Source organism: Thalassophryne amazonica, chromosome 14 (assembly GCF_902500255.1).
Source record: "Thalassophryne amazonica chromosome 14, fThaAma1.1, whole genome shotgun sequence".
Classification (NCBI taxonomy): domain Eukaryota; kingdom Metazoa; phylum Chordata; class Actinopteri; order Batrachoidiformes; family Batrachoididae; genus Thalassophryne; species Thalassophryne amazonica.
In genome coordinates, this window is record NC_047116.1 from 19,865,219 (window position 1) to 19,886,492 (window position 21,274).

General features: G+C 41.9%; 1 protein-coding gene across 3 annotated transcripts in view; it reads right to left on the reverse strand.

Annotated features, from left to right (window-relative positions):
• The window catches only part of col4a2 (collagen, type IV, alpha 2), a 110,946-nt gene that overhangs the window by 29,151 nt on the left and 60,521 nt on the right, over nt 1–21,274 (reverse strand). For all 3 annotated transcript variants that reach the window (XM_034185806.1, XM_034185804.1, XM_034185805.1), the window contains exons 5-10: nt 2,349–2,483; nt 2,212–2,256; nt 2,003–2,119; nt 1,836–1,904; nt 1,704–1,739; nt 1,504–1,557 (exon numbers count right to left, since the gene is read on the reverse strand). In XM_034185806.1, the coding sequence (XP_034041697.1) occupies nt 1,504–1,557; nt 1,704–1,739; nt 1,836–1,904; nt 2,003–2,119; nt 2,212–2,256; nt 2,349–2,483 (456 nt within the window). The remainder of the gene's footprint in view (nt 1–1,503; nt 1,558–1,703; nt 1,740–1,835; nt 1,905–2,002; nt 2,120–2,211; nt 2,257–2,348; nt 2,484–21,274) is intronic.

A 21,274-nucleotide genomic window follows, 5' to 3' on the forward strand; every position in this document is an offset into this window, starting at 1 on the left:
AATTCAAGGTCATTGAGGTCAAGTGTCACATTGGCATAGGCCATGCTGTCTTCATGTCCACAGATACTATTTCCTAATTGCTAAAAGAACAAGTAAGTTGCCCATAAGGGTAAGGGACACAGCTGTAATGCTGCGTTTACACATAATAACGACAAGTTACAAACGCCACGAAGTATACATTCTTGGCTGCTGATCACGAACGTGATGATTTGAGGCAGAGGCGTCAGGTGTCCTCAGGAACTACTGCAACCTGTTACCACGCGTTACGATTAATGGCACGTGTTGCTGGAGAATTATCAGGAACCATTACGCACTGTCAAGAATAATGTTGCACAGTGTTGTGCGTAACAGCACATCGTCCTGTTGTGAATGAGGCAAATTGTCTCCACACACACACCCATATTCATCCATCAGCTGCTGAACAATTCAGATCGCTCCAGTTTGCTCCTCAAAATCCACAGAGGAAGAACTTTGTGACTGCATGCTTAGCTGGGCTCTGTGCCCAACAAAGTGGTGCAGAGAGGAGGAGGAGACGGAGAGAGCCAGATGTGTAGTTCCACGTGGCTCTCGTCTCGCACGTTTTCCCAAACATCAGGCACATGCAACAGGTGGAACACTTGCAGGAGTGCACCGAGGAGCATTGGAATGAAACTTTTAGCCGACTTGGCGTCACTGTCCTTCTTCAGCATACTGCAGCAATGAAACTGAATGCGGTGCAGCAGGGTTTAGCTGTGCGCACGTCAGAGAAGAACGCTGTCATGCTCTATTAAGGATCACCAATAATCAAGATGGATCAACACGCTCAGTTGCAACCTCCACGCCATGAGGCGAAATGAAGGTGGTGCGTGACATTCGTGGAAGATTTTTTGACAGCCAAAAACATGCTCCACGAAAATCACGAATATCACACACCAACACGCACTATTAAGAAACCTATTCAGATGCATTAAGTCATGTTAAGAATGTCAAGAATGTGCCAAGAATGATGCAAATATGAAATTTGTAACGCGTCCTGCCTATGTGTAAACACGGCATAAGATGATTTTTCACTGTCAGCCCACGTTATTGTCACCAAAAGTTAACTTCTTAAGTGAATCAACAGTTGAGAATTTGCTGCACATCTGAGCAGCTTTTGTCGCCATCTAGTGAATGATGTGAGCATTTCAGGGCTTCTGTATATTTCCTACTTGAAACCCAAAATACAGTTAAAAAAAAATGCATTTATAAATGTCAAAAATGCATGTTTTTTTTTGGCAGGCAGATCTTTGACTTCCCAGTCTTGATGTATAAAAATTTTGATTTTGAGAGTTTTACGGTTTTTGGGTTTTAGGTCGTGGAAGGTTTTGCCGTACAGATGGACGGAAGGACAGCAATGTCTCTTGACAATCACAACTTACAGTTGAGAATAAAAAAAACTTGTGTTGTCATTGGATTGAATTATTACACATCAAACATTTAGAAACATTCAAACAAATGTACTCATGGTCACAAGTGTGCACTTACTTTTAGCCCTGGAAGACCCTGGGGACCAGGCTTTCCTGGGTTTCCAACAGGCCCCTGAAAAATATTAAGACACACAATTAAAAGGGAAATAACATCCACAGAAGAAGAAGCAGAAGATGCATTTATGTGAGACATTTCAGCATTGGTGCGATTAGTCGTGTCTTTAAAAACAAACATGTAATCTGAGTAAAGGGTCATACGTATATCCCCGGGGATCCTGGGGTTCCTGGATCTCCCTGTGAAGACATGTGCAAGGTTCACACATTCATAAAGTGAATAAGGTGGCTGCATTTTCCTCACAGCAGTGTGACATCATAAATCGTCACACTCACCCTGAAACGGCGCATAAACACACTCAGCTCCAGGTCCTCTCCTTTCTCTCCCTTCCTGCCCAGAGGTCCCTGAGAGAAGGAGGAAAAAAAGGCCAAAGGTCACTTAGGTTCTCTGACTAAATCAATCATTAGATTTTTTGGTCACTATTTGATAAGTTCTTGTTTACATGATAACCAGGTGGGCCATCAACACCAGGAAGCCCCGGTTTCCCAGAATCTCCCTGTGTGCCGTTGCAGCCATCTGCTCCTGGTTTCCCTCTGGATCCAGCTTGACCCGGGTGACCCTGCAGGACACAATGTCAAACCATCGCAGCCACAGAATACTGCAGGTAAAACTGATCTTTTCTCACAAACAGTGAGTTTTGACAAGACTTACGGGAATGCCATCGCTTCCAGGAAAGCCAGGAACTCCTGCCATTCCCTGTGGACGGAGGACAATCACACAGCGAGCATGAACTTTTGTTATATTCACGATTCTTAACTAAGAGACAAAAATCAGGAAGCACAACTTACGGCAGCTCCTTTGGTGCCGATGGTGCCTCCACGGCCACGATCACCTTTCTGTCCTTTTGGTCCATGGATACCTGGATCTCCTGGTCTCCCTGATGGCCCCTGGGGACCCTGGGGGCCAAGAGGTCCAGGGGGTCCCTGAGACAAGTAAGGCAGAAAGAGTTCAGCCTCCAGCCATGCATGTGAGACATTAAACTGCCAACTATTTCCACATTAAATTAAATGCTGTAGTCATTTATCGAGTGAAAATCTGAAGCCTGTTCTGATTCCAGCCTCTCGACGTAAAAGGATTTGCTGCTTTTCTTATTCACGGCACAACATGTGATATACTGGTTTATCATTTGTGCTCTGTTAAATTGTACCAAACACTTTTATTTTACAGATTAAAAGATTAATCATATAAATAACTGCCAGATTAATTGCAGCTGTACAAATAAAATCAGTCTCTCAAAGCTGTCAAAAATATTTTAAAGCCTAATGCATCTCAACAATGTAATGAGATGGACGTAAAAGAAAAAGAGAAAGAAAGAAAAGATTGTACTGTATGTATTTCCAAATTTGAAGGTTCTGCTTGATTACAGGTTGCACCAGCAGAGGGAGACAAACATCTGCAAAGAAATCTTCTGCAGCACTCTATGCTCTCTACAGCCATCAAGTGGTCAAACAGTATAATTGCACGCATGTTCTGTGAGAACAACTACAAAATACAGGAAAAAAAAAAACATGGAAACTTATCACCTCTAGAATACATGTTTTATATGGGTCTACATTTTCTTGCTTTTTAAGGGAGTGAACAAGCCAAGAAAACGTATTTTCTCAAAAATGTTTTTCAGGCATAGAATTATATTTTCTAGCTGTGTAGAAAAATGTGAGGCACTTCGAAAGACAAAAGCTAAAGTTAAGTGATGTGCTCACTATTTATGTAATCCTACCAAAGTACTGCATTTGTGGTTTTATTAAACAAACAAACAGCAGCAGCAACAACAAGCCCTTTTACCAGGACAATACACAAGTATTTTTCAAGTGAAACAATACCAAAAGACTAGGATCTCTGTTTCAGTTTCACTGACAAAACCAGTAACGGTATGAGTGCAAACAACATATTTCTACATAAGCAAAACTTAATATAGAATTTAAAATTCTTCTTCTTACTTATAAGGTTTTGAATAATCAGGTCCCATCTTATCTTAGGGACCTCATAGTATCATATCACCCCAATAGAGCGCTTCGCTCTCAGACTGCAGGCTTACTTGTAGTTCCTAGGGTTTGTAAGAGTAGAATGGAACACAGAGCCTTCAGCTTTCAGGCTCCTCTCCTGTGGAACCACCTCCCAATTCAGATCAGGGAGACAGACACCCTCTCTACTTTTAAGATTAGGCTTAAAACTTTCCTTTTTGCTAAAGCTTATAGTTAGGGCTGGATCAGGTGACCCTGAACCATCCCTTAGTTATGCTGCTATAGACTTAGACTGCTGGGGGGTTCCCGTGATGCACTGAGTGTTTCTTTCTCTTTTTGCTCTGTATGCACCACTCTGCATTTAATCATTAGTGATTGATCTCTGCTCCCCTCCACAGCATGTCTTTTTCCTGGTTCTCTCCCTCAGCCCCACCCAGTCCCAGCAGAAGACTGCCCTTCCCTGAGCCTGGTTCTGCTGGAGGTTTCTTCCTGTTAAAAGGGAGTTTTTCCTTCCCACTGTCGCCAAGTGCTTGCTCACAGGGGGTCGCTTTGACCGTTGGGGTTTTTCCGTAATTATTGTATGGCCTTGCCTTACAATATAAAGCGCCTTGGGGCAACTGTTTGTTGTGATTATAAATAAAATTGATTGATTGACTGATTAATGTGCAAATAGAGGACCTTCACCCAGATCGCTCAGTCTAGACATGCGGCCAGCTCTAGGAAGAGTCCTGGTGGATCCGAACGTCTTCCATTTACGGATGACGGAGGCCACTGTGCTCATTGAAACCTTCAAAGCAGCAGAAATGTTTCTGTACCCTTCCACAGATTTGTGCCTCAAGACAATCCTGTCTTGGAGGTCCATAGACAATTCCTTTGACTTCATGTTTGGTTTGTGCTCTGACATACACTGTCAACTGTGGGACCTTATATGTAGACAGGTGTGTGTCTTTCCAAATCATGTCCAATCAACTGAATTTAGCCCAAGTGGACTCCAATTAAGCTGTCGAAACATCTCAAGGATGATCAGTGGAAACAGGATGCACCTGAGCTCAATTCTGAGCTTCATGACAAAGGCTGTGAATACTTATGTACATGTGATTTCATTGTTTTTCATTTTTAATAAATTAGCAAACATCTAAAGAAAAAAACTTTTTCACATTGTTATTATGGGGTACTGTGTATAGAATTTTGAGGAAAAAAAAAAACTCCATTTTGGAATAAGGCTGTAACATAAAATGTTTAAAAAGTGAAGCCTTGTGAATACACTCCAGATGCACTGTATGTATGTGTGTATATATATATATGAACAGACCAATGATACAATGATATAAATCTACCTCAAAGGAATCTAGATCAGTTAACAGTAGTAACAGTCCCCATCTTCAACTTTTGCCCATGTTTTGGGGTCATCTTATGATCACAAGTCCAGTCCAGCAGACTCTGTTTTAACTAAATATCAGCGTTGTGCACCGTTGTCCAGGGGTTGCTGTAACCGTGTCTCATCGAGTTCCTTATTGTGACTGTTTGTTCAATGACCAAAATCTGTTTTATGCTGTAACTATTGTAATGCTGCTTAAATGCTCAGTTCTCTTTTTAACAAGATTCACCTGGATAAATAAAGGATACGATATGATGATCATGATGTTTGCATATCTCACACTGCTATGAAGATAATTCCTGTTCTTTTGAATTTGAGTAAAATCCAGTAAAATATCCTATCTTGGAGTTTTGACAAACCAGAACCCAGATCAGAACCAAGCCTGAACAGGTTCTTTCATGGCCTATGTTTCACCCCTCCACCAAGGTTGGAGAAAATTAGCGTGTGTGTGTGTGTGTGTGTGTGTGTGTGTGTGTGTGTGTGTTCCTCTTGCATTCTTGATTTTACCTTACGACAAGACACTTCAACCGAAAGAACACCCAATATGTAAAACATAAATACTGAAAATACTGCAGTATTCCTTTGTAGCAGTACTTTCCAAGAATCATTCCCACGGATGGGAAAGACAGCTGAGATCCTTGATTGGACAGAAAATGGGCACAAATGGGTGGAATGGAAATATTTTAAAACAAGAAAGTCTTTAAAAACACACAGCAGCCTGAGTATTGTGGGAATTGGGAGAGTTTGTATGTTTGTATGGTTTAGACTTCAGGGGGTCAGTCTGTGATGACCACTGAGGGTTTTTTGGGGGGGGGGGGGGGGGGGGGGGTGGTGACAGTGTTACTGTGAGAACTAACAAACACAATGTTTGTCCCAAGACAAAAATGCTCACGGACTGACGACGCAAAGTCATAGAGCCAAAGGTCCTGGGGCACAAACGAGGGAATTAATAAAACTAAAGGAAGCCTAAACAATGTCAGACAACAATTCAAACAAGCTCATGGACAAATCAGAAAAAGTCAGACAGAGTCTCAGTGGAACTGAATTAACTGGTAACTAGACTGGAGCTTTTGGAACAGGAGGTGTGTGTTTTATCTTTGGCTCAACTCATCTACAGTGCCCTCCAAAAGAACTGGAATAGTGGTACAGAGGAGGATTTTCTTTCACCAAAGCATCAAATCTAGGCTTGCATCTCAGCTGTATGGATGGCAAAATGGAGCTGAACTTTCAGGTCTTCTTTTGAGAAAATCCTCCTCTGTAACATTTCATCGTGAAGCTGTATAACTGGGGATACAAAATGCAGAACATGCGCTATGCACAATTTCTCCAATCACAGGCAGAGAAGCCTATAACTCCTTCTGGGATGTGTGAGTGTCTTGGTGGCTTTCCTCACTCTTCTCCTTCTTTGAGAACTGTCTACTCCACACAGATTTACCATACAGTGCCATACTGTTTGTATTTGTAAATAAAGTCGAAGACATATTCAGTGAATTAGAAATGTTCATGTATCGATCCCCTGACTTGTCTGAAGAAAATTGGCAATAAAGCTGATTATTTACAGGTATTATACCAAAGAGTTCCATTGTTTATGCAACCCATCATCTTGGCTTTTATATTTTTAATTAATTCATATCAGGTTGTAGAGATTTACTTTGAGTTTGAGTTTAAGGAAGATAATTTTAGAAATTTTTATATTGAGAAGCCTGATTTACTTTTAGTATTTTAAATAACATAAACAAATTAAAATATGTGAAATACCAAGTGGCCCAATACTTTTGGAGGGCACTGTATACAATCTACTCTGTGAATTTCTATACCATCAATAACAACAACAAAATACAGAAAGAACTGAACCTGTATGACAATCAAATGATAACTCAAAATACAATATGGTACCTGAACCCAACTCAGAAGAAAACAAATAAGAGACAAATAAGACAATGGAGTTTTGTGATTTGACAAATGTGACACCAATATTTAAACTCAGTGGTGCTTTAATTCAGATTGAATCAAATTCAGGTAAATATAATTTTTGGACTTTTATTTTTAAATTAAGATCTCTAAAGAAAATGCTCATGCTTTAATCAAAATAAGACTACATGTGCAAAGCATTAACGATTAGCCACAAATGTCGTTTAGTTTGAATCTGCGCCTGGTCTGGTAGATTATTTGGCTTCTAATTGAACTCACCTATCCAAATGAAAACCAAATTATCCAACATGTCATCTGAAATATATATATTTTTAAATGATTGATTTAGTTTGTTGGTGACAAAGGTCGCAGATGAGATTATAATGAAGAATGTCTGGAAAAGCAGTTTTCCAGTCATAAACAACCTAACTGAGCTCCAGCCAAAAAGCTCCATCTTGAATCAGTTCTTCTACTGTTGGCCTGCTTGCTGCAGTCTGAGTGTATTTCTTGTTTTGAAAATATATTTCTATGTTAAAGTATATTTCTTCTTCAGTTAAAGCAGTATCCTGTTTTCATATCGTCTTGCAGTAGAATAGATGTTGGAGACATGGCGGTGTTTTCTTCTGAGTTGGGTTCAGGTACCATATTGTATTTTGAGTTATCATTTGATTGTCATACAGGTTCAGTTCTTTCTGTATTTTGTTGTTGTTATTGATGGTATAGAAATTCACAGTGCCCTCCAAAAGTATTGGGCCACTTGGTATTTCACATATTTTAATTTGTTTATGTTATTTCAAATACTAAAAGTAAATCAGGCTTCTCAATATAAAAATTTCTAAAATTATCTTCCTTCCTTCCTTTTCCATCTGCATCAGACGCTGAAAGCGCTTTACAATTATGCCTCACATTCACCCCGATGTCAGGGTGCTGCCATACAAGGCGCTCACTACACACCGGGAGCACTAGGGGATTAAAGACCTTGCCCAAGGGCCCTTAGAGATTTTCCAGTCAGGCGGGGATTTGAACCCATGATCTTCTGGACTCAAGCCCAACACCTTAACCACTAGACCATCACCTCCCCTAAGATGGAAAAAAATGCTGTAGAAATGCCGTCCTTCTACTTCTACTGCTGTAAAGTACACATACAAATTTTATTTTGGATAATATAAGTCATCTGGCAACAGAAAGCATCAGACAGAGTCTGAAAACAACACACGAAAAAAGCAAACCAACAGCACTGTTTTAGAAATTCTCGGTCTTACATAACTCACATATATATATATATATATATATATATATATATATATATATATATATATATATATATATATATATATATATATATATATATAATGTACTGTACATCCAAAAGATCCTGTTGTGATGTCATTAGGGCCACTAGCCCTAAGCTTCACTAAAAGACCCAGAATTTAGGTAAAGTTGAGGCCGTGGCACGCTCTGTTTCCTAATAAAATGAATTAAAAGAGTAAAAAGTGTATCTATAAAAATGTAACTATACTATGTCAGTATGCTAGCCATATGAAAGGGAACATAAGTGTGTCTTAAGTCTGGACTTGAAAGTCTCCACAGAATCTGACTGTTTTATTGATGCAGGGAGATCATTCCACAGAACAGGGGCACGATAAGAGAAAGCTATATGACTCGCAGACTTCTTATTCACCCTGGGGACACAAAGTAGTCCTGCACCCTGAGAACGTAAAGCCCGGGCCGGCACGTAAGGTTTAATTAGATCAGCTAGGTAGGGAGGTGCCAGTCCATGAATAATTTTATAGGCTTGTAGCAGAACATTAAAATCTGATCTCACTGGGACAGGAAGCCAGTGAAGAGATGCCAAAATGGGTGTAATGTGGTTGAACTTTCTCTGTGTCAAAAGTCTGGCTGCAGCATTTTGAACCAATTGGAGAGCCCTAATGCTGGACTGCGGTAAACCAGAAAATAGAACATTGCAGTAGTCCAATCTAGAAGAGATAAATGCATGGATCAGGGTCTCAGCATCAGCCATAGACAGGATGGGACGAATCTTCACTATATTTCGCAGGTGGAAGAAAGCAGTCCTAGTAATATTTCTAATGTGGAGGTCAAAGGACAATGCAGGATCAAAAATTACCATTATCATGACATTCGGCTAATATGAGCTGCTTAATCTCCCCTGTGTGTAAATGAATCCTCACCTTGTGACTAACCCTGGCAAATGCACCTAACAAGACCATTCATCCATCATAACATACAGTGCTGTGAAAAAGTGTTTGCCCCCCTTGACCCTTTACATGTTAGATTTTTATTAGGACAACAAAAAACTAAACAAAAATTCAGGCCTTGTATATCTGAATTTCCAAAATCATGCTCTTAAAACTCACAGTGAAAGTACATCTCTACAGTTTGATATAAATGAATTAAAAATCTAAAAGCCAAAATGATGGTTATACCACTTCATCATGAAGCCGTATAACTGGTGATGCAACATTCAAAAACTAAAGAGCATGATTTTGGAAATTCTAATGTACAAGGCCTGAATTTTTGTTGTGTTTTTTGATGTTCTAATAAAAATCTAACATGTAAAGGGTCAAGAGGGCAAACACTTTTTCACAGTACTGTAAAAGCAGCATCACATCATTGTGTTCATCCAGTTATCTGGCAAAATTACATATCAAAATCCACCTGCTGTTGTTGTTATTGTTCCGGTGGTGACAAGACATCATGTGAAGTCGACCTGTACACAGTTACAGATCTAAGTCGTCATCCTCAAAAATGGAGAGTGAATCCAGATGACTAATTTACGTACTGAAGACAAATGGCCCTGTCAAAGTAATGACTCAGATTTGATCCACAGTATGAGGAGAAACAAAATACACAATGACAGAATGCAGGAGTGGAGCTAGAATGAGGTGACGTAATTAATTCTAAAGTGGCTCATGATGTTTGAAACAGATGGTGTGTTTTTGAGATTCTAAGTACATATAAAAAATAAAACTATGGTCGAGGGACCTCGTTCATAAAACATTGCGTAAAATTCATACAAAAGTATACGTATGAGAGAAAAGGCAAAAATGTAGCACGAAAAAAATAAACCTCTTTATACATCACAGGCTATTTTGAACTGTGCACACATTGATCTGTCTATATCCTGCCCACTGCATGTCCACATTCAATCACAAATGGTCAATGCAAAGCACCTCATGAATATTCAAGACTGAAACCTGTACTTGTCACTACAACTGAGAGGAAAAGCAGAGGAAAAAACATTTCTGAAATACAAACTGAGGTGCTGTCACTGATCACAGCATGGGCATGTCAATTAAATAAACAAATAAATAAATGCAGCAGTGGGCAACACTAGGTGGCGACAGTGTTCCTACAAATAGTTGTGAACCCAACAATTCACATTGACTATTCACTCATGGTGCTGCATGTTTCTTCTTCATTTTGACACCACTTATGGCCATAACATTGACACAATTTATGAAGCTTTAACACTGAAACTTTCCAAATAACTGAATAACTAGACTATTATTTATCATTATAGTCGTCTCAGAATCCTTTGTGCTGCTGTGAGGTAATCACATTTGTGTCTTTATGAAGATACAATCTCTCTGAACAAAATTTGAGCAGCAAAAATAATGTGGACAAATTTTTAATATAAAATTACAGGAGGGAAACCATTTGATTTATGCCAGTAGCAGCACGCAGGACCTTCTCTGATGACCACATGTATTATGTATTAAGCATGTGGTTTGATGTGTGATCTGAGTCGGCTTATCTATTTAACAATTGAGCAGTCCCTCTGGAATACGTATGGCTCAATATGACATCTAACAATGGCAATTTTCTTATTTATGATACAGAACATGGATATGTGACGTGCATTTCTGAGTGGAATTGAATGTCCAAGTTAGGACTCACTCCCACATGGCATCATTATATCTATAATGCTGCCACTCGCATTTTATCTATGCAAAATATTGTCACGCACGGGTCACAGTTTGCCTATATATGCAAACACACACACAAGTGCACACACACGTAAAGGTGTCAGCTAATATATATCTGATGTGGGGAAATACGTTACCATTTAGTTCTTTTCTGTTTGTATCTTATGCTTGACAAACACAAACTGCATGCCAGTCCTACGTGGTCTTAATTTTACTGCAGATATTTTGCACCACCTTCAAAGCCCGGCTTTCATGCATCATGTACGTCATTGATGACATTCCCTGACTCTGTATTTTGCAGCTGCAGGAATGTGCAAAGAGGATTTTGAACATTAACCTCCAGTTAAACTGTACATGAGAGTCCAGAGGAGGAAATAAATGGTGACCAGTGGAAGACAAAGGCAGACCTTTAGTGCTAATCTGACCCAAACCTCTAAACCAAACAGCACTCGGAATTGTTGCTGTGACTTTACTACTAAATAAAAAGATCCTAAGATCGCTGGATCAGGTACCATTACTGCTTAACTAGAACTCCTTTAGAACTCCTTTAGCTTCTGATAAAGTTTTTGCTTACCTGCTTAACATAAGCAATTAACATAAGAACATTAATGGTTATTTTCCATATTAAGAAAGACATACACACACACACACACATACATATATATATACATATATATATATACGAGGTCTATTAGAAAAGTATCCGACCTTATTATTTTTTTCAAAAACCATATGGATTTGAATCACGTGTGATTACATCAGACATGCTTGAACCCTCGTGGGCATGTGAGAGTTTTTTCACGCCTGTCGGTTACGTCATTCGCCTGTGGGCAGTCTTTGAGTGAGGAGTGGCCCACCCTCTCGTCGTTTTTTTCATTGTTTAGGAATGGCTCAGAGACTGCTGCTTTGTTTGATCAAAATTTTTTCAAAACTGTAAGGCACAACTGAGTGGACACCATTCGATAAATTCAGCTGGTTTTCGGTAAAAATTTTGATGAGAGATTTTGGTCTGGTAGTGTCACCATAAGGACGGCCCACGGTGCCTGACGGCGATCTGCGCTTCGAGGCGGCAGCGTCTCGCCGTTTCAAGTTGAAAACTTCCACATTTCAGGCTCTGTTGACCCAGTAATTCGTCAGAGAACAGAGAACTTTCAGAAGAAGTCGGCATGAGGAGTTTATTCGGACATTCCATTGTTAACGGACATTTTGTAATGAAAGAACGTGCAGGCAGAGTTGCATGTCGGGCCAGACCCGACCGCGGGGGGTCGCGACAGGAAAAACACCTCCGTTGGAAACCTTAACGGGCAAGTTGGAACATGCCCAAGCTGTTAAACAATTTCTCAGTTACTCACTTGTTGAAAGCCATCAAAAGCCGCCTGAATTTTACAAATGGTTTTCAACACAGAGGTGTTTTTCCTGTCGCGGCGCACACAGATTTGCCGAGTCGTCACGGAAACAACTTGGCGAATTTGCGCGCACGTCTTTCATTAAAAAATGTCCTTAAACAGTGGAATGTCCGCATAAAGTCCTCATGCCGGCCTCTTCTGAATCTTCTCTGTTCTCTCACGACGTCCTGGGTGAATTAAGCCTTAAATTAGGATGTTTTCAGGTCGAAACAGGTCGACGATGGCGCCTGGAAGCGCTGCGCGACGTCCCGCTCCGTGGGAAGTCCTTACAGCGACAGAAACACCCCATAATCTCTCATCAGCTGTTAAACTTTTCACCGAAAACCATCTTAATTTCTCGAATAGTGTCCACTTGGATATCCCTCACAGGTCCAGAAAAAATGTTGCTAAAACAACGCGCGCCGTCCGCAGCGGCTATTCAGACAAAGAGATTCCGACGGGTGGGGTGGAGCACTCCTCACTCAAGGCCTGCCCACAGGCGAATGACGTCACCGATGTGTGAAAAAACTCACGCATGCGCACGAGGGTTCAAGCTTGTCTGACGTAAAAACATATGAATCAATTCCATTTATTTTTTGAAAAAAATAAAAAGGACCGCTTTTTTCATCACAGACCTCGTATATATACGAGGTCTGTTAGAAAACTATCTGACCTTTTTATTTTTTTAAAAAGCTATATGGATTTGAATCATGTGTGCTTGCATCAGCCAAGCTTGAACCTTCGTGCGCATGCGTGAGTTTTTTCACGCCTGTCGGTTGCGTCATTCGCCTGTGGGAAGGCTTTGAGTGAGCACTGGTCCACCCCCCTCGTCGGATTTTCATTGTCAGGGAAATGGCTGAGCGATTGGAGCAGCGCTGAATCAAATTTTTCCAGAAACTGTGAGAGACAGCCAGGTGGAAACCATTCGGAAGATTCAGACGGCTTTTGGTGAGGATACTCTGGGCGTCACACAGATTAAGGAGTGTTAAAACTGGATTAAAGATGGCCCACAGCGGCGGAGGGCGCACCGCGCTCCGAGCGGCCATCGACAGGCTGAAACGACCAGATCATTTCCAAAGTGAAGGCTGTGTTGATCTGGGACGTCGTCTGACTACAAGAGAAATTGCAGAAGAGGTGTACATCAGCACTTTTGCGGCACATTCCACTGTTACAGGAGATTTTGTAATGAAAGACGTGCGAAGGAATTCGCGCGTCGGGACGGAGCCGCAATGGCGCGCAACAAAAAGCACGTCCGTGTTGGAAACCATTCGGAAGATTCAGATGGCTTTAGGTGGCTTTTCAGTGGAGTGAGTATCCGAGAAATTGTGTAACAGCTAGGCATGCCACAACTTGTCCTGTGAGACTTCCAACACGGATGTGCTTTTTGCGCGCCATTGCACCCTCTCTACTTTTAAGATTAGGCTTAAAACTTTCCTTTTTGCTAAAGCTTATAGTTAGGGCTGGATCCGGTGACCCTGAACCATCCTTTAGTTATGCTGCTATAGACTTAGACTGCTGGGGGGTTCCCATGATGCACTGAGTGTTTCTTTCTCTTTTTGCTCTGTATGCACCACTCTGCATTTAATCATTAGTGATTGATCTCTGCTCCCCTCCACAGCATGTCTTTTTCCTGATTCTCTCCCCTCAGCCCCAACCAGTCCCAGCAGAAGACTGCCCCTCCCTGAGCCTGGTTCTGCTGGAGGTTTCTTCCTGTTAAAAGGGAGTTTTTCCTTCCCACTGTCACCAAGTGCTTGCTCATAGGGGGTCGTTTTGACCGTTGGGGTTTTTCTGTAATTATTGTATGGCTTTTGCCTTGCAATATAAAGCACCTTGGGGCAACTGTTTGTTGTGATTTGGCGCTATATAAATAAAATTGATTTGATTTGATATTAGGACATGGAAGACTCCACTGAATTTGGAGGTGATCCAGATCCGGATTGGCGGACATCAGAAATCTCTGATTGCTCTTGTAATACATGTCACTGACAACATTTTCAAACTGGAATTCTGAATTACACTTTTGTTCCAACCCACCACTCTCCTTTTGGTGTCAGTTAATTGGGGCACATATAGTGATGATACTATCAAATGTTCTTGAGATAGGTAATCCATCATATCTGTGAAGAACTTCCTCCGCTGTATATTTTGGCTCAAACGGATTTGGACGAACAGCCATTTCTTATCAACTGTAATTATCAACTCATCTGAGCTCACTAGATATATTTTCATTTCATGCTTAATTCATAATCGAACACGAGTGCTGAAATTACATTTCTTAATAACAAGAGCTACAGAATCCAGAGATAAGCACCAGCACCAACAATTAATATATCAGCAAAGGTGAAGAATAACTTTTAAGATGAAGAATAACTTGGTTACTTTGTAGCATTATGTCCTGATGCATGATTCCACAAAGGTAACAAATAATATAATAATCAACAATAATGAGTTGATCAATGTGATGCTGTGGTAAAACCATTTGATAGTTCATCCAAAAGAATTATGTTTTAAAGGTAAAACTAAGTAACAAACATAGATATCCATATTGAGCCATATTTCCTGCAGCATGTATCACTTGTACTTTAAAATTCTTGACATTTTTAATTTGTTTGGTGGTTGATTGATGGACAGTTTTAAACCTGAAGAGACTCTGAGGTAATGTTGATGAAGTTCTCCCTCTGAAAAATAAGTGATATTCTACTTTATGTGGGTACATTATATGTAACTATGTAATTACGGAACTTTGGTTTTATTTTTAAGTTTATACAGAGAAAGTGATGCATTTGGATTACATTTTGATCAAGTGCGCAATTTAGAACTAGAAATTGGGGGGGACAAAGTGCGAGGCCCGCAGGGCTGAAGCCCATAGGCCGGGGGTCTGGGGGCTGCTTTAGTCCCCCAGAAGCCAACAGTTTCTAGATAAGCTCAGATGCATTCTGAGCATCCAGAACAGTAATTTTAATGTTTTGAAGACCATAAAGTGGACACCATTTGACTTATGCAATTTGAAACTGTGGATATAAGTACTTTATTCTGAGAATAGCCAGCACTGATTTTATTAACATCCTGGTGTAAATAAGGTATCACCACATGTGTAGAACTCAAAAAGAATGATAGGTTGAGTTTTCATTAAAAAAAACAACTGCAATGTGGTAAAATGTATTAATAAATATGAAAGAACAGGCTCTTAATAATTATTAACTATTGCATACTGTATTTTTTTTTCCTCAAGATTTGTTTTTGCATAAGTTTGAAAAACAACAGATCATAAGTTTAGGATAAATTACTTATCATGAATTTAATTTTCGAAGTGGCACTAATGACAACACTCACACTGGACATAATTTTGCTTGCATAGACTGATTTTGGAGATCAAGCAATAATTGCAGATGGGCTTTCTGAGGTCCCAGATATCTTTTCTGATTTCCTTTTCTAACTTTCAGAATTTAGTAAATTAGCATATGGTTCATTGATACTTATGTGTAGACACTAGTCCCTAGAGACAACTATTTTTGGTTTCATATCTGGGCAAATGCAGTCCCAGAAAATTCCGAATGTGACAAACAAGAAACAGGTGTTGTAAACAAGTCAATGCTACTAAAAATACAAACTTGCAGAAACAAAGATACTATTCTGACATGGTTTGCACATAAGACTGGCATAGCATGTTTCAAGTACACACATATATGTCAGAAGGTGGGGGGGAGCATACCATATTCTGTCCCCCCTGGTTGAAAAGGTGTGGGGGGGGCATGTCCCCCCTATCCCACACCAAACTGCACCCATGATTTTGATTTGTTCTGTTGTACCCTTTCTGTCATCTGTCCAGCTCTATTTTTCATATTCATCACACAGGTCTGTAGTATGTCAGTAATGCAGCATGTGCTGGTGTCTACATTTGTAAAGCACAAAAACCCATGAGAAAATCAGTTGTCTTCACACTGTATGAAATACTATAATCCCGAACTCTTCGTTCCCCGAGTGTACATGGGTGTATTTGCATTTCTCATTCCTAACTTACAGATCCATTAAAAGCTCCCGTCTGAAGGCATAAATATCATCCGGGCCCAGAGTCCCCTGACTGCAACATTTTAGGAAAGATCAGCTGTGAACAGGATGGGAACACACAGTCCAGTACATTCAACTCTGACCTCTAAGTGGAAGAAAGCAATCAATAAACAACTGGCCAGATGCTGCCTTTGTTGGTGCGTCTGTCTGTCAGGAAAACAGCGTTTACACAGGTAGCACGAAACAAACAGGAAGCTAATAATAATGATTTATAAAAAGGATGTTACATTGGGGGGTCAAAGGAAAATGCTTGTGTTAAAGAATTTGGTGATTGTCCCAAAACATTTTCCACTTTACCCACTTATGTTAAAGAAGTTGTGGCTGCTGTCCTGACGTGGAACCTAAAGCACGGGGAAAATATTTGCTTTGGCAATATGATGGTTCAGTCTTCCTCCCACTGAATGAAGATTATAAATTATTTCAAGACTGCTCTTTTCCTTAAAATACATACTGCTTATAGACATGCAGGACAAGGTGGATAGATTTATTAAGAATTCTCCAGACACTCCCCTGTAACTGTTCATATTTCCATACCTCTAATTTCATTCAGTCCCAGAATTTAGGATGCTGAAAGCAAAAGAAATGCAGGGATGTGTTAGTACATGATATTGAGCATCCACTAGGGCTGCAACTAACAGTTATTTTCATAGCCGATAAATCTAATCATTACTTTCTCAATTAGTCGATTAGTTGTGAAGTCCGTAAAATGTCAAACAATGGTTAAAAAAAGTCAGTCATTGTTATCTAGAGCCTAAGATGATGCCTTCAAATGTCTTGTTTTGTCCACAGCCCAAATATATTCAGATTACTGCCAGATAGGAGTAAAGAATTAGGATTTTTTTTTAAATGTCTCAAATCATTAATTGATTATCAAAATAGTCACTGATTATTAATAGATGCATGAATTATCAAAACCTCATTCAAGAGTTTTTTTCAAGGTGTTTTTTAAATTTCTCTCTAGGCATGAAATTAACTGTGCAATTTAATTTTTTTTCTTGTGTACCTATTTTTCATGGAGTTACAAACATGTCCACTCAGCTGGACACCATGCATTTGATCTTTGAACCACAGAAATTTGTATAAAAAAAAAAACAGTAACAGAAATGATATATTGTGTGAAAACTATGAACAAACATGAATTTACATCATAATAACAAACACCAAATGATTAACCCCCCAAAATTTAACATGAGACCAGGTTTATGAAGGACAGCAAAGTTAGATAAGTACATGTATTGCAGTTGAAATATAGCCGGTGAAGCATGGCGTGCAATTTAATGGACATGTGATTAATTGCAAATTTCTCCCAATACAAACTAAACATCTGCAAATTTTAACAATTATATTAATCCTTAGATGTTACTTGATGCTAGCATCTTTTTTAACCTGTAGAGATTGTTGGGGAAAGTGTAGTGACACGGACCCACAACAGGGTGGGCGCAAATGAACGGTCAATAGATGAACCAAAAGGTAACAATTTAATGTTGTGAATGTGCACAACGAATATACAGACAATCTCAGAATATGATAGCAGTCAATCCACAAAAGTGACGTGTGGGCAGGCTCAGGGATAGAAGACGTCTGTCCTGAGAAGAGCCGGAGCCACACGATTTCCACCGCCACAGAATCCGTCACCGTCCCCGACTGTCGGATCTGGTACTGTTGGCGAGGAGCACAAACAGTGAGACATGGGTATGTGCACACCCAGGAACAAAAACAGTCAGGAGGTGGAAAGTCACCTCCACCTCTAATACACACTCGTGCAGCTCCTGTCAAACTTATCTGGTTGGGGTGTGAAGCGAAGCCGTCATGGATTACGCCAACCTCACTGATAAGGCACTCCACAGGAAAGCAGCTGCAAAATGAATTCAGACTAGGACACAGTTAGTTTCTGGCTGAGGATATTACCTTCACAGGTAGATGATATCTCGGCAACAAGGTGGAGATGATGTCCGGTCTTTATGGAGTGAGATGATGTAGAGTAGATGGGTGACAGCTGTCAAGAGATGAGTGACAGCTGTCACCCCCGGCTGTGTCCGTGGCGGCAGCGCCCTCTCGTGCCTGAAGCCCGCACTTCAGGCAGGGCGCCCTCTGGTGGTGGGCCAGCAGTACCTCCTCTTCAGGCGGCCCACACAACAGGACCCCCCCCTCAACGGGCGCCTCCTGGCGCCCGACCAGGCTTGTCCGGGTGGCGGCGGTAGAAATCGGTCAGGAGGGCCGGATCCAGGATGAAGCTCCTCTTCACCCAGGAGCGTTCCTCGGGTCCATACCCCTCCCAGTCCACCAAATACTAGAACCCCCGGCCCATCCGACGGACGTCCAGGAGCCGGCGCACCGTCCAAGCCGGCTCCCCGTCGATGATCCGGGCAGGAGGCGGCGCCGGTCCTGGAGCACAGAGGGGTGAGGTGTGGTGAGGTTTGATTCATGACACATGAAAAACCGGGTGGATCTGCAGTGAAGCTGGGAGTCGGAGCTTCACTGCGGCAGGACTGAGGATTTTGAGGATTTTGTAAGGTCCGATGTACCTGTCCTTGAGCTTCGGGGAGTCCACCTGGAGGGGGACGTCCTTTGTGGATAGCCACACCTCCTGTCCGGGCCGGTAAGCAGGGGCCGGGGACCGCCGGCGGTCTACATGGGTCTTCGCCCTCGTCCGGGCCTTCAACAAGGCAGAACGGGCGGAGCGCCACACCCGACGGCACCTCCGCAGGTGGGCCTGGACCGAGGGCACACCGACCTCTCCCTCCACCATGGGAAACATGGTGGACCAGAAGGTCTGCAGTCTCCTGGGCCGTGGGGAGCTTCGGGAGGGCCACGAAGTGGGCCGCCTTGGAGAATCGGTCCACTATCGTGAGGATGGTGGTGTTGCCCTGGGACGGCAGGAGGCCCGTGACAAAATCCAGACCGATGTGGGACCAGGGGCGATGAGGCACAGGAAGTGGCTGAAGAAGTCCCTGTGCCTTCTGGTGGTCTGCCTTGCCCCTGGCACAGGTGGTGCAGGCCTGGATATATTCCCGGATGTCGGCCTCCAGGGCCGCCCACCAGAAGCGCTGCCGGACCACTGCCACGGTCCTTCGCACACCCGGATGACAGGAGAGCTTAGAACCGTGACAGAAATCCAAGACAGCAGCCCTGGCCTCTGGCGGGACGTAGAGTTTGTTCTTCGGCCCAGTTCCGGGGTCCGGGCTCCGTGCCAGGGCCTCCCGGATGGTCTTCTCCACGTCCCAGGTGAGGGTGGCCACGACAGTGGACTCCGGAATGATGGGCTCTGGTGGATCCGACAGCTCAGTCTTGACCTCATCTTCATGCACCCGGGACAAGGCATCCAATCTCTGGTTCTTGGTCCCGGGGCGGTAGGTGATTCGGAAGTGTGGGCAGGTTCGAGGATAGAGGACATCTGTCCTGAGAAGAACCGGAACCACATGATTTCCTCCGCCACCGAACCTGGAGAATACTGGAGCCGCCAAATCCCGAACACCTCAGGTGGCCACTGTCTCCGCGTGTCGGATCTGGTACTGCTGGCGAGGAGCAGAGACAATCAGATGTGGGTGTGTGAACACCCAGTAACAACGACGGTGGGAATTCCACCTCCACCTCTAACACACACTCATGCAGTGTCTGAGTAACCACTTATCTGGATATGCAGGCTGAGAAGGTTACCTCCTAAGGTAGACGATATCTTGGCAACGAGGTGGAGATGACGTCCGGTCTTTATCGAGTGGGATGATGAAGTGTAGATGGGTGACAGCTGTCAAGAGATAATGAGTGACAGCTGTCACCCCCGGCTGTGTCCGTGGCGGCAGCGCCCTCTCGTGCCTGAAGCCCGCACTTCAGGCAGGGCGCCCTCTGGTGGTGGGCCAGCAGTACCTCCTCTTCAGGCGGCCCACACAACAGAGATATCCTGCTATAGAAAGCTTTACAAGATGTTCCTTGAGCATTCACCATTCCTGGCTTCCCGTCAGCCATCTTGGTTTTACATTAAAAAATTGCACTTACCATGACTTGCCATTAGGTGGTAATGTATGGGATGGTGCGCAAGTGTCCACTGTGTTTGCTGATATGCAACTATAACAACAAAACCCATGTATATACAAGAGAACAGCTTTTGAATAGCTGCCCACTGTAGTGACCACTATGCATGAAAGGGTTAAATGCATAAAATTTGTTGGCCCGGGAAAATATATATATATATATATATATATATATATATATATATATATATATATATATATATATATATATATATATATATATATATATATATATATACACACACACACACACGCACACACACACACACACACACACACACACCAGGAGCTAAATTGCATTACTAAGAGGAGAGGAGACTAAGAGGAGACTAAATTAAAAATTAGAGAAGAAAATGAAAGACAGAAAATGTACAGGTAGAAAAAGGTGGAAGAGAAGAGAGAATGAAGGAATAAAGGAAATAAAGACAGAAAGTGGAGAAGAAGAAAGGAAACATGGCTTTTGTGATTTGTCTCCCACAGATCATTTGGTGGACCGAGTCCCACTTCTCAACAAACCAGCTCACTTGTTTTTCTTGGACACATTTTTCTTGGACTCATTTCCTGAAGATCCACATCCTTTCTAGATGATGCCCAGTGGGAACAAGGTTCAACTTCCCTTGAGGGGAATGGAGGAGAAGGAGCATGGGGTCAGGGTTTAAGGGAGGTCAGTGTTCGTCTACAGAACACAGAGATTACAAAGCCCTCGACGAGGTGCCCCGAGGAGAATGGAGGTAGAGTAAATAAACATATGCAGATGATGTTTAGATATCTCTGAGAGTGTGTTTAACTCTCCTGGCTGGGAAATCAGCTTCAAAAGCTGCCTGCTAGAAAGAAAATGATACACATGGAACACAACCTACAGTAACTAAGGAAGGTGTTACAGTATATACCGTCGGCAACAGCTAAACGGCCACAAGTCACAATGCTAAAAAGATTTCTATGTTCATGTAAATTGGTTTTCCATTAAATAAAAATGTCACGTCTTTTTGTGTGGAGTTTTCCATTTATCTCCATATCACAGGGGGTTCTTTCT